This window comes from Hyperolius riggenbachi, chromosome 4 (assembly GCF_040937935.1).
Source record: "Hyperolius riggenbachi isolate aHypRig1 chromosome 4, aHypRig1.pri, whole genome shotgun sequence".
Taxonomy (NCBI): Eukaryota; Metazoa; Chordata; class Amphibia; order Anura; family Hyperoliidae; genus Hyperolius; species Hyperolius riggenbachi.
In genome coordinates, this window is record NC_090649.1 from 471,275,347 (window position 1) to 471,288,833 (window position 13,487).

At 45.0% G+C, this 13,487-nt stretch overlaps 1 protein-coding gene across 2 annotated transcripts in view; it reads left to right on the top strand.

Moving 5' to 3' along the window:
• Window positions 1-13,487, top strand: part of SPATA17 (spermatogenesis associated 17) — a 262,006-nt gene that overhangs the window by 212,956 nt on the left and 35,563 nt on the right. For both annotated transcript variants that reach the window (XM_068232905.1, XM_068232904.1), the window contains exon 9: window positions 7,043-7,178. In XM_068232905.1, the coding sequence (XP_068089006.1) occupies window positions 7,043-7,178 (136 nt within the window). The remainder of the gene's footprint in view (window positions 1-7,042; window positions 7,179-13,487) is intronic.

A 13,487-nucleotide genomic window follows, 5' to 3' on the forward strand; every position in this document is an offset into this window, starting at 1 on the left:
GTGCCAAGGCAATAGGGACATATGATCACTGCCGAGAATGAACAACGTCCAGAGTCCACAAAATTAGTATTAAGTAGTCAGTGCATATCAAAGAGGAATAAATACATTCAATAAAACTTCACCATGGTGATACGCCAACCTCACGTGAGCTCATATGCAATTCACTTTTTCACCTGAGTTTTCTCCTAGGTGATAATTTTTCATCTTTGATTTTGAGGTGGCATTCACAGTAGGACGTTATTGTCCTGTGTTATAAAGTCATTATAACGCAGGATAACGCACTGTAATGTTAAGCCTATGCCACATTTACAGTGCGACGTTAATGTCACGTTGTAAATGTTGCGTTATGCTAACTCGCTGCTTGCAGTGCGTTACCTCTAAACACAGACGGTAACAGATACAGAGAGGCATACTTTTCAATGCCTGTATGCTCCACTGTATCTACTGTATGCCATGGATGGTAATGCAGTGTTAATGTGCGTTACCACCTTTTTTTGCTTTGCGTTGTATAATGCTGCGTTGCGACTTTACCATCGCATTACAATGCAACGTCCCACTGTGAATATGCCCTAAATAACTTCCCAGCACTTTTCAACTAAAAAAGTACTTTCTCGTTTTCTGGTGGCTTAAAAGGCCTTTTATTGACAAGTTTAAAAATATCACCTAGGAGAAAACTCAGGAGCACTGGCATAACAATAGGGGCTGCGGGGGGCCTGCCCCCCCCCCCCCCCTTTGGGGCCCGCTGAGGGCCTTTTTAGGGGGCTGGAGCGGTCGCAGCATGAGGGGAAAGCTGGCCGCATATCAACGAGGAGGGGGGACGGTCCTCCCCCCTCACCTCGGGCTCTCCCCTCCAGCTTCAATAAGTGTCTCTGAGCAGCGGTGGGCAGCAGCAAATCCACATACCTTCCTTGCGTTCCAGCGCAGATGCTTCTCTCTCTAGTGTATGACGCTACTTCCTGTATAAACAGGAAGCAGCATCAGACGCTAGAATGCAAGGAAGGTATGTGGATCTGCCGATGCCCGCCGCTGCTCAGAGACACTTATTGAAGCTGGAGGGGAGCGCAGAGGGGAGAGCCCGAGGTGAGGGAGGGGGGGGGGGGACCGTCTCCCCTCCCCGCTGATGTGCGGCCAGCTTTCCCCTCATGCTGCAACCCCCCCTGCCCCCTAAAATGGCCCTGAGCGGGCCCCGAGGGGGGAAGGCCCGCTCAGTTCTGCAGGGGGGTCCGGTGGAAGCTAGTTACGCCCCTGCTCAGGAGAAAAAGTTAATTGCATATGGGCTATGGTCTTGTGGCCAACCATCACCAGAAAAGAGTAAGAAGGGCTTACCAATTGCCAACAACTCACATTACGGTATAAGGTTGTATGTCTCACATTCAGCAGTAATCCTAACGAATCTCGAGCAGATATGGATCCAAACTTCCACCACTCCCTCACTCCGATATATGGTATGTTATCCAGCAAGGCCAATATATAAACACAACAAAAACGGCAGCTCTAAGTGTAAACCGTTTATTGTAAAAACAATCGGGATAGACCGTAAAAAAACAAGATAAAAACAAAGTCCTACATACGGAGCCCAGGAACTGGGAACCGCTAATAAAACTTGCACATGTAAGATGGTTCACAGCCAATAAGACATTAAAGGGGAACTGAAGTAAGGTATACGCAGGCTGCCATATTTATTTCCTTTTAATCAATACCAGTAGCCTGGCAGCCCTGCTGGTCTATTTCTCTGCAGTAGTATCTGAATAACACCAGAAACAAGCATGCAGCTAGTCTTAAATGATAGTATTATCTGCATGCTTGTTTCTGGTGTTATTCAGATACTACTGCAGAGAAATAGACCAGCAGGGCTGCCAGGCAACTGGTATTGATTAAAAGGAAATAAATATGGCAGCCTCCGTATACCTCTTACTTCAGATCCCCTTTAAAAAGTGAAATTAATAAATGCAATGAGAAGGAACCCTTTGCAGGTGTTTTGGATGAATTAGCTGATTAGAGTCTGACACTTTGAGCCTAGGATATTCAACATTTTCACAATTTTGATTTTGGGTCGTTTTCATAAGCTGTAAGCCATATAACCCTCAAATGTATAACAAATAAAGGCTTGAAATATCTCACTTTGCATGTAATACGTCTATTTCATATATCAGTTTCACCTTGTTGGATTACTGAAATAAATGGACTTTTGCCCGATATTCTCATTTTTCATGTTTCACTTTGTACCTATAAATATTTCTCAGTTAACATCTTCTAGGACCATCGTTATTTTGAAGGTATGCATTTTCTTCCTTACTAAGCTTAGCATTCTGTTGCCTTGAGACCAGGCCCAGATTCACCTCACAGGAGCCTTTAGACACAGATGTTCTGGCACCTTAGACTCCGCCCTCCATGAACCTACAAAAACCCGCCAAACTGCACCACACATGTGCTGGCTGTCCCAGCTGTCCCTTCCCCCTTGCTTCTCTTTCCCATCATAGGTAGCTACAGGTACCCCTTAGTATTAGGAAGCCAGAAGTACCCTCAATATTAAAGAGGTGCTTCTTAGTATTAGGTAGCTAGAGGAACCTCAGTATTAAGTAGCTGGAGGTGCCTCTGACTGAAGGGAGATCTTGTCAGTGGAATGCAGAGAGCTGGGTGAGTAACCTCTAATTTACACTCTCATCAGGACTCTCCATAGGGAAGGCGGGGGGCACTAGGGGAGGTCAGTGAGCCGCCTTTCCATGATCAGGCGCCTGTAGGCACAAGCCTACAGTGCCTTATGATAAATCCGGCCCTAACTGAGGCCGTTTCACGCTTGATTTTTGCAATGCGGTACTTGCATGAGGCTTCATATGACGCTGTGCCCAGATGCGCGACAGGGTCTTATGCATAGGCAGGAAGTATGTCACTGGGAGTTCCATCAATCTGCGCATATGCACTACATCGCACTGCGCTCCCATCATGTACACTTTTTGTGTCGCCCATATACTTGCATTACTACATAATACATGTGGTAGGCACAGATCATGCGGTAACGGGCTACAGCCTTTGCGCCGACATTGCAGCGCTTTGGATGCCGCATCACATAGCGCGAAGTGTTTGAGTCTCCATAGACTTGCATGACCCTTATGGCGAGGAAGTGGCAAGGAAGAGTAACACGGTGCGACGCAGCGCGCAAGTGTGCAAGGGGCCTTAAAGGAATACAGAGGTGAAATTAAGCTGATGAGATAAACAATTGTATATATCCTCCTAGTCCTAAAATGTTAAAATGTCTTTTTGAGATATCCCTACATTTTATTTTATGTTTGAATCTACTTCTAAGTCTTTCATTGACTTTACTCAGTAACGCCCTCTTTGAAGTATGCCAGAGCTAAAATCTATGAGCTATTGACCCTTTTTGCCTCTTACCTGCTCTCAAAGGTTGTTCTCTGCAAGGAAATCATTTTTTTGGGGTGAGAGTAAAGGCTCATACACACATCAGACCATAGTCTTTGGAAAATGAAAGATCACAGACCAATTTTACCACCTTCTATGTAGTATGAGAGCCATACTCTACACAGTTTATTCTATTGAGCTGAACTCCCCATCAGATAGAAATCTTTGCAAGATGCTGCACACAAAGATGCTGTAGACATTCAAAAGATCAGTATCTGCCAAAGATCTGTTCCTGCAAAATGCATTCATAGTCTATGATATCTGCAGATCAGATCCACCAGCATGGATTTTCAGATCTGCAGATGAATGTCAGTTAAACAAGGTGTGTATGAGGATCTGCAGATATCATAGACTATGAATGCAATTTGCAGGATACTGATCTTTTGTGTCTGTACAGCATCTGTGTGTGCAGCATCTTGCAAAGATTTTTTTCTGATGGGGAGTTCAGCTCCATAGAAAAGACTGTGAAGGTATGGCTCTCATACTACATGAAGGGTGGTAAGATTGGTCTGTGATCTTTCATTTTCCAAAGACTATAGTCTGATGTAGACAAGAAGATTTCTGTTATTTGCATGCTGAGATATGCTTGTTACTGTAGCTTAAAGGATACCCGAACTGACATGTGACATGATGAGATAGACATGTCTATGTACAGTGCCTAGCACACAAATAACTATGCTGTGTTCCTTTTTTCTTTCTCTGCCTGAAAGAGTTAAATATCAGGTATGCAAGTGGCTGACTCAGACAGGAAGTGACTACAGTGTGACCCTCACTGATAAGAAATTCCCCTTTTGTACCTCTTTCTTGCTCTCAGAAGCCATTTTCTGCTAGGAAAATGTTTTATAGTTGAAAATTCTTATCAGTGAGGGTCACACTGTAGTCACTTCCTGTCTGAGTCAGCCACTTGCATACCTGATATTTAACTCTTTCAGGCAGAGAAAGAAAAAAAGTAACACAGCATAGTAATTTGTGTGCTAGGCACTGTACATACACGTCTATCTCATCATGTCACGTCAGTTCGGGTATCCTTTAAAAAAACTTTCCTACTATCCTAATGGCACAGTTCCTGCAATAAGACAAAGGACTCCCAGACCAGGTAAAAAGAAAAAAATGGATGATATATAGGGACCTATTTTAGAAAAAAGGGGTTTACATATATTTTGGGACATTATTTTTATGCATTTTTTTTTATTTTTGGTAACACCCCCTTTAATTCGAAACTGTACTCAGAATCTCCCATATGCTCTAATACCTAGATTATAACTGCTGGGGAAAAAAAGAAGTTACTTTCATCAGCCCCTGGAGCCTTGCCATGTGATTGTGCTAGCAAGAAGCTGCTCTGTACTCAGTTCTCAGGGCTATGCAGAAGATTTTCTTTTATATACAACTGGGCAAGACATTTTACTTTAGGAGATAAGCTTGTTTGCTAAACAAACCAAGGGGGCCTTATCTGAGTAACAGCTGTGCTGATCATCTTGATAATTCTGCATTACATGACATTTGAATTAGTGATGATATTAATCAGCTAATTACGATTACGTGAAATTTCACCTAAATTTTTGCAATTACGACCATTTGTAATTACAATTTGCACATTCAACTGTAGTCCATTTGTAATTTTGTGCAATGTTTTGCGTAATTTTTTTCTGACTTTAGCAGTTAAGCCTCCATACATGCTATTGTCATAAAAATTGCTACGTATGTTAAAGAGAATAATGGGAAGAAGTAAAAAAGAAAATAATAATAATTTTTCAAAGGCGTTGTAGTTTCAGAAAAAATAGATTTTAAAAATACTAAGAAAAATGTTTTTTAAACTCGTGCACAAGCTTTCTCTCTCGCGCGCTCATGCAGGCACAGTACAGAGCCGCCTGTATTCGGGAGCACTCCAGTTCCCGAAGACTACCGAAGCCCCCCGCAGCGGGGGATTCAAATGGGGAGGAGGAGCTACTTAAAGGAGGGGCGGAGAGAGGAGCGAGAAGCTCTATAGGACCCAGAGCCATCCGTCTCCCTAGGTATACATCTGCCTGATTTTTTTTAATAAAGTTCCCATTACCTTTAAACCTCCCCATGCCTAACCCTTAACCCCCCACTCCTAACCCTTAAGCACCCCCCACCCCAGGCACCCATTAAAAGATTGGCTATCTGTGCAAATTTGAGCACAAAACTCGCCCGATAAAAAATTAGGCTCCAGGGCCACCCGCACTGCAAATTGTGGCGCCCAAATGTAAAAGTGCGAATAGCGTCCAAATGTTCGTGATCCTTAAAGCGGATCCAAACTAAAAACTATCGAGCCTTGCAAAATCATTAACAGTAAATTTTAATATCAAATCTAATTATAATTATATTTTTCAGTTCTAAACTTTTAAAACATTTTCAAACTGTTTAAACATTAAAAATAGAACAAATATGCTTGAAACACGTTTCCATAATCTTATTAGTGATGATTGTAATCAGCTTATTACAATTACGCAAAATTTCGAGTACATTTTTTGCAATTACGCCTATACGTAATTAAGACTTGTAAATTTAATTGATTTTGTGTAATCATTTGTAATTTCGCGTAAATCGTACCCACTATTCTCATTAACATATGTAGCAATTTGGCGGCAATAGCACCGCTAGTCAGCACTACATTAGGAGAAAATGTACGTGAAATTATGAATTATTACAGATACAATTAATTATAATTTTCTCCAAAATTTCGCGTTAAGATTTTGCATCGTAATTACGTCTATGTGAAATTTGTGTTCATCACTAAATCCTATTTTTTCTATCTTATCTATGATATTTTTCCCCCTTTATAACAGTTGTAAGTACTCCCTGCATAGCAGTTTACAGATTTGTGGATGGACAAAGCTGTAAGCCAGTGAAGTTCTAATACTGTCAGTCTAATGGTGGGAGGTTGATTATATAGCAGAGGAGTAGCCATGGGGGGGAAAGGGGTACATCTGTCCCCAGGCGCAGCCCCACTGGGGGGGGGGGGGGGGGGAGTTACAGGTTTTTCTTTCCCTGTCGAAGAGTCTATGAAAGACGGAGGAAGGATCCAATCTTCTCTCCTGCTTCCTCCTGCTCTCTGCCCCGGAGTTTTGTTTTATTTTATCTCCCTGCTGTAATCAGCGCTTGTCATGTTTGCATCAGCAAAGTAGATCATGTGTATTTCTGCGTATTTCCCAACTTTCTAATGCCTGGTACGCATGATGCAATTTCCTGCCAGGTGAATGGGTCAAATTGATCATTTCCGGCTTGTCCGATCTGCTACTGATAGAGAACCGGATCGATTTTGTGCAGCGCTGATCGGAAAATCGATCCTGTTCAATCAGGTGCAGACCAGACATGCAGAAAATTATTCTAAAACTCAAACATCTCTGGGAAAGCATGATCGACCCCCATGGTTCAAACCTTGTCACGAGGAGGCACAAAAAGTGACTTTGTCCCCGGGTGCTGAAAACCCTAGCTACGCCTCTATAATAGGGTTAAAACACAATACAGATTTATCAGGGTGCTGCAGCACTGTGTCAGCAGGCTGTGGGAGGGGCTATGTTGCCTAACCTTGATGGGAGCATGAGGACCTTTCAGAAGTGGATAGGCTTGGCTGTTTAATTCAGTTTATATTTTTCTCACCCAGGTTCACACCATTTGTCAACTTTAATAAAAACGAGCCCTACGAACCATTAATTCACACGTCCACCGATTTCAGGAGGATTCCATTTGGCAGTAAACATTTTCGTGAGGAGGAGCAAACAAAATGGGTTTCGAACAAGGTAAAAACTGTGTGTGTTTGTTCATGTTCTATATAGTATAGGATGTCTATAGTGCCGTATCGCTGTACAGAGTATATGGTCTTGTCACTTAACCTCCTTGGCGGTAATCCCGAGCTGAGCTCGGGGTATGCCGCCGGAGGTCGCCGCTCAGGCCCTGCTGGGCCGATTTGCAATCTGAAAAAAGCAGCACACGCAGCCGGCACTTTGCCAGCCGCGTGTGCTGCCCGATCTCCGCCGCTCCGCGGCGGTCCGCCGCGTGCAGCGGCGAAAGAGGGTCCCCCCAGCCGCCCGAGCCCAGCGCAGCCGGAACAAACAGTTCCGGCCGGCGCTAGGGGCTGGATCGGGCGGCTCTGACGTCAGGACGTCGACTGACGTCCATGACGTCACTCCGCTCGTCGCCATGGCGACGAGGAAAGCGAAACAAGATAGGCCGCTCATTGTGGCCTATCTTGTTACTTTCGATTGCCGGAGGCGATCGAAAGTATGCTTCCGGAGCGCCCTCTAGTGGGCTTTCATGCAGCCAACTTTCAGTTGGCTGCATGAAATATTTTTTTTTTAATTTAAAAAAAACCCCATTTCAGCCTCCCTGGCAAAATAAATAAACCGCCAGGGAGGTTAACTGTCCCTGATAGGGGCTCACAATTTAATCCCTACCATAGTCATATGTCTATGTATGTATTGTGTAGTGTATGTATCGTAGTCTAGGGCCAATTTAAGGGGAAGCCAATTAACTTGTCTGTGTAACGATTGTGGAACTTTCTCCGTGATCAGCGCACAACGCGTGCGCTGATACGGCGGAAATCCTCCACAAGCGTATAATTGCAGGAACCCAGCAAAAGGTGCTACGCACCTGTAGAGGGAAATTCCTGTTGGCAGATGGCGCTGAGGAGTGCAGAGGAACCAATCCTCTGTACCTCCACAAATGCCAGACAGGAATTGTACGAAGCGCAGAACGCAATCGCAAGGGAAGCAATTGCGAATGAGAACGAGCAAAGGGACAGGTTGTATGTGTGTGCGCCAATCTAGTCGCCACCCCGCGACAGCGCACACACAACAGCAGATACGAAACAGAAACGCAACCGCAAGAAAGGTGATTGCCAAAAGTGACACAAGGCAGATCAGAACAGAATACGAGGATAGCAAAGGCACAGCAAATCATACAATAAGGAGATACGGAAAATAACAAACGCTAACTGAACGGGAACACCACACTCATTCGCAACAGTGCACGCGTTCATGCACGGTCTCTACGTGATAAGCACAATAGAGACAAGCACGTCTAACTAACCATCGGAAGGATCCACAGCGCTAGCGCAAGATGCTAGTGCGATCCAGGTACAGAGTAGCAGAACAGAAGGATCCACAGCACTAGCGCTAGGCGAGTGCGATCCAGGCAGACAGAGTAGCAGAACAGAAGGATCCACAGCACTAGTGAAAGTGGCTAGCGTGATCCAGGTACAGAGTAGCAGAACAGAAGGATCCACAGCACTAGCGGAAAGTGGCCAGTGCGATCCAAGGAGATAGAACAGAAGGATCCACAGCGCTAGCGCAAGATGCTAGTGCGATCCAAGTGAGACAGATCAGAAGAGATAGCTGGTAGCAACCGCTGCACCAGCTATTCTCCAAGAACAGAGATCAGAACCATTTCCTGTCGACCACCGCTGGGACAGGACAATCGCAACAGAACAAACAAACAGATAAACAATCCTAACTGCACTAAGGAAACCTGCCCAGTTCAGTTTTTCAGGAATTACTCTAAGCTGATCTTCAAACAGAGAGTAAGGCTGACACTCCTCCAGGAGTGTTATACAGGACTAAATCCTTATGATCAGCCAAGCATTGTGGGAAACACATAGTACTTATAGTACACGCCTCCAATTAATGTGGCTAGGCAATTTGCATGACAACGTATGCAAATTCCTCAGCAAGCACAAGCTGCAAAACTGACAGAAGCTCTTCTTTCCAGAGTCCTGCAGCATGCAAACCTACACAATGGTCAAAAAGCTGCCTGCCTGCACAGGCAGCTGAGCAGATCATTACAGTCTGTAGGTTATTGGGGTTTTTGGGATGTGTGAGGAGTGCCAGGACACGGACACGGGTAGAAGATAGTTCTCTTGGCTGGGATACAAACCGGGGATCTAGCGCTGCAAGGCGGGAGCGCTAATCACTACGCCATCGTGCTGAATCTTTGCACCTTATAGCCACCCACAGAAGAGTAGTAGAGTTGGGACTGCTCCACTTCTGTGTGAATGGACAGTGCAGAATCCAGGTAACTCAGTCCACAAAGTAATCAAAAGAAAAGAAGGTTCCTCATAATGTCCAGTACAATGCAAACAAATGTTTTATTGAATGCAGATTAAAAACCTGGCACCACCTGCCACTCTCCTTAGTTATTACAAGCTTTTTCCCCTATTAGTTTTATATCATATTTAATGCTTTACACCAGTGGTCCCCAAACCTTTTTGGTCGAGTGCCGGGTCAACATAATTCAGACTGCTGGGGGGCCGGAGTATGCATTAGATGATGTTCAAAAAGGTCCGCGCTCATTTACAAGGTTTAAAAATCAAAGAAAGTCTCACGTCCTTGTTCAAGTCTTTAGCAGATACTCCAAGCTAGGATCCGGACAAAACCATCCACTTCAATTCATATAAACCATGTATTCACGTCACATGTAAGAAAAACACAAATAGAAACGCACATATAGTGCATCACTGATGGATTGATGGGATTCCAACACCTCTCCGCGGTGTTTTTTACCTCCACCTCACACTACACCATCCGTGCTGGGACACCCCCCCACAGTGCCCGCACTCACCCAAATGCCCTCCAAAGTATCCGGAGGTTGGAATTACAGCTTATGGGGGTTAAGACCGTCAGTATACCGATCAATCCTCTCCTGCTTCTCAATAATCACTTGACTCCTTAGTAGCACTAAGACTAAAACATACTGACATAGTGTAAAAACGTCAGGTTTTAATGGATAAAAAGAAATATTGCACTCACAAGCGTAAGCTTTGGACAAGCATATCAGATACAAAGAGAGTCCCCGGGTGACCGTCCCGTCTGCTGCCGTCTCTGCCGTCTAACCTCCTTGGCTGGAATCCCGAGTTAGGGTCTGGGCGGAAAACCGCAGTTAAAAGTGGTAATCCCGACCGCTGGTTAGGGTAGCCACCGGGAGGTCTGTGCAGAGTATAGCGCGCAGCGGGTGGTTTTACATACCTCCCGGGGATCCCGACGTCGGCCGCCATTCTTCTTTCTCCCCTCCGGGGCTCTGCTTCCCGCTGGTGAGCTCTCCGGCTGTCGTCATGACGACAGCCAGCAATTTCACTTTAGAGTTGCAGCGCCACCTGGAGGATGGAGGCATAACTGCAGCGCTGGAGCCAGGGAGGTGAGTGATTGCTGGGCTGCTGCAAATCCCCCTGGCAGCATGATTTTTTCCAGGTTTTAGGGTCTGAAAGGGTGCAAAAAAACTGTACCACTTTTATACCCAAAATCCGGAAAGAATCATACCGCCACGGGGGTTAAAAAACATTTCATTGATAAGGTGGGGAAATATCCTCGAAGAGAAAGCTTAGGAGAAAAAGTGAATAGTATAAGAGCCGTAGAAATGTGCTACCAAAGTTTTCGGAGTTGTAGTTTTGCTTTTATTCTTTCCTGAGTTTGAAGGACCCAACATCAGCTAATTATATGCATGAGTTTGTAAGCTGTGTACAAGGCTTTTACGATACACAACGCATACAAATATCCAGAGCTCCCCAGAATTTCATTTCGAGAGCCTAAGCATATTGCACAGAACATAAAGCTGACCTTCTGGAATAGAGTGGGATGTGGAACCCATCGTAGAGTTAATGTGGCACAGCGCCGTCTGCGAGAAAACTTGGGTGGGCCCGTGACTGCCTGCCCATTGCACCCGATGATTGAATCTGCTGTCACCAGCATCCCCGTAATAATGAACGTTCAGCTTAACGACCGTGATTATGATTATCATAATTGATGTGCAAGAGCAGTAGGTATGTGTGTGCGCGTGTGTATAGGGATCATTACAACTCAACTGCTCAGTGGAAAATCAGGGCTTCCTTATGGGTCATTTTACTTTTACGCAGTGATTGGAATAAAATAGGCCTCCTCCCCAGGTGATTTCCCCTATTTTCACATTAAAAATGAATTAAACCTCACTGGACTTTCGTCATTCGTTGTATAACTTGTTAAAAGCAGATTTCTGCCTTCGGGTGAGTTTTCAGAAAGAAGTGCAGCGTAATCAAAAGATCGTTTCCACCTGTGCCATCATTGTTAGGGATGAGATTTTCATGCTAAATCTGTTTTGCGGCAAAAAAGGCGACTCTTCACGCGTGCAATTTTTTGTGCTGAAATTTTTTTTTATATCTTGCGGTTACAAAATATTAATGAGGAAGGATGATGCTGGAATCTTAGAAGCAAACTGGCACTTACCGTATATACATGTAGTCCCCGACTTACAAACACCCGACTTACGAACGACCCGCCGATGCGAACGGCATGGATTCTGTGTTTCCATGGGAACAAGTCGAAAAAAAATTTTCAATTTGGACTTGTAGTTTTTGAGAAAATCGATTTTAAAAAAATCAAAGAAAAAATGGCTTTTAAACTTGTATAAGCAGGTACAGAGGACAAATGTGACACAGAGGGGGACACTGGAGGTACAGGGGGGCACAGAGGAGGTACAGGCGACAGAGATGGCACAGTGTTCCGACTTAAGAACAGATTCAGGTTAAGAACGAACCTACAGCCCCCATCTCGTTTGTTATCCGGGGACTACCTGTATACTCGAGTATAAGCTCATGTTTTTGGGATCGAAAAAGTGGCCCCAAAGTGGGGGTCTCGGCTTATACTCGAGTCATATGTATGTGCAGCTGTGTCCATGTGTGACCCCGCCGGAGTGGTATGTTCTAATAACAATGAGACCAATGGGCAAAATTAACCCGAAGGGCCCAACAGACATCCACCCCCCAATCAAAAAGCATTAGACACAGTTTGTTGCAGCCAGAATCCCCCCCAGTGTCCCTCAGCCGGCTGCTGACCCCCCCCCCCCCCCGCACACACACACACACACACACACACACGATTGCTGTAAACAGGGCTGGCGCAATTTCTTCTTGACTCCAGAGCCTGAAGGGGCCCCCAAACATAACTGTTGCTCCTGGTGGCCTCTGCAGAGTCTTTGGCAGAGTAGCTCCATGCACTCCTGTCTTCATCCTCACAGGTGTGCCTCTCCTCCAAGGGTCACAGAGAAGATGCAGCCAGCGATGGATGAAGATGGAAGAGCCCAGAGCCACACGCTGAAAGAGGAGAGTGCCCATCTGTGTCCAAGACTCTGCATATGTTGGGGACACATCTACATATATTCCTCTGGTGGCAGGAACAGCTACCAATACTGCCGACACTCCGGCAGAGGGAGGGGGCATATGTGGGGGGAGGGGGTTACAACTACAGATAATGTAAATAGAGAAAGCACCAGAACACCGCTCACTCGAACAGGGACAGTGCTGGAACCAGGAAGGCAAATCCAAGGAAACTGTAGCAAAAGGAAGGGATCCGCACATGTCCTAAAATGATCCTTTATTATGGACGTATCCAAAACACCAATCACGCATCAGTAGCTAACATGTTTCAGACCTACTGGTCCTTAATCATAGCTAAAATAGAAATGGCACAGAAAAACCATATATACCCACCCCCTGTGAGGGGGGCGGCCCCAAACCGGGGACACGCCCTCCAACCTCACAGATGGGAGGGGATATTTAACAAGAGAGTAGGTGTAGAATTTTAACATATAGAACATCTTAATTGAGACCAAACTTTGCTCAAATCAAGGAAATCAAATAGTAACAACCTCACTCCAAGCGTAGCAATAAAATGGTAAAATCAACTAAATATATAAAAATTAAAAATAGGGAGGGAGAAAAAGCGGCCCTATAGCAGCATTATGTGATTAGAGCTAGGTCCCATCGAGAGTTCAGACCTTGAGGGAGTCTTGTGCCTAGCCTAAAGATCCATAGAGCCTCACGACTTTTTAGCTGTTTGGATATATATCGCCACCCCTCACATTCTGAGACACCCTTTCCAGACCATGAAAAGAAAAAGAAGACATGTCGCCATGATGGACTTGGCGAAAATGTTTCGCCACATTCGAGACATTCGAGCTTAACCATCCAGGACCGCAATAATGTTCACCAATTCTGGCACGTAAAGGCCTGGTGGTGCACCCTACATATTGCAGGGCGCACTCACTACAGGTAACCAGATAAATAACACTACGGGTGCCACAATTGA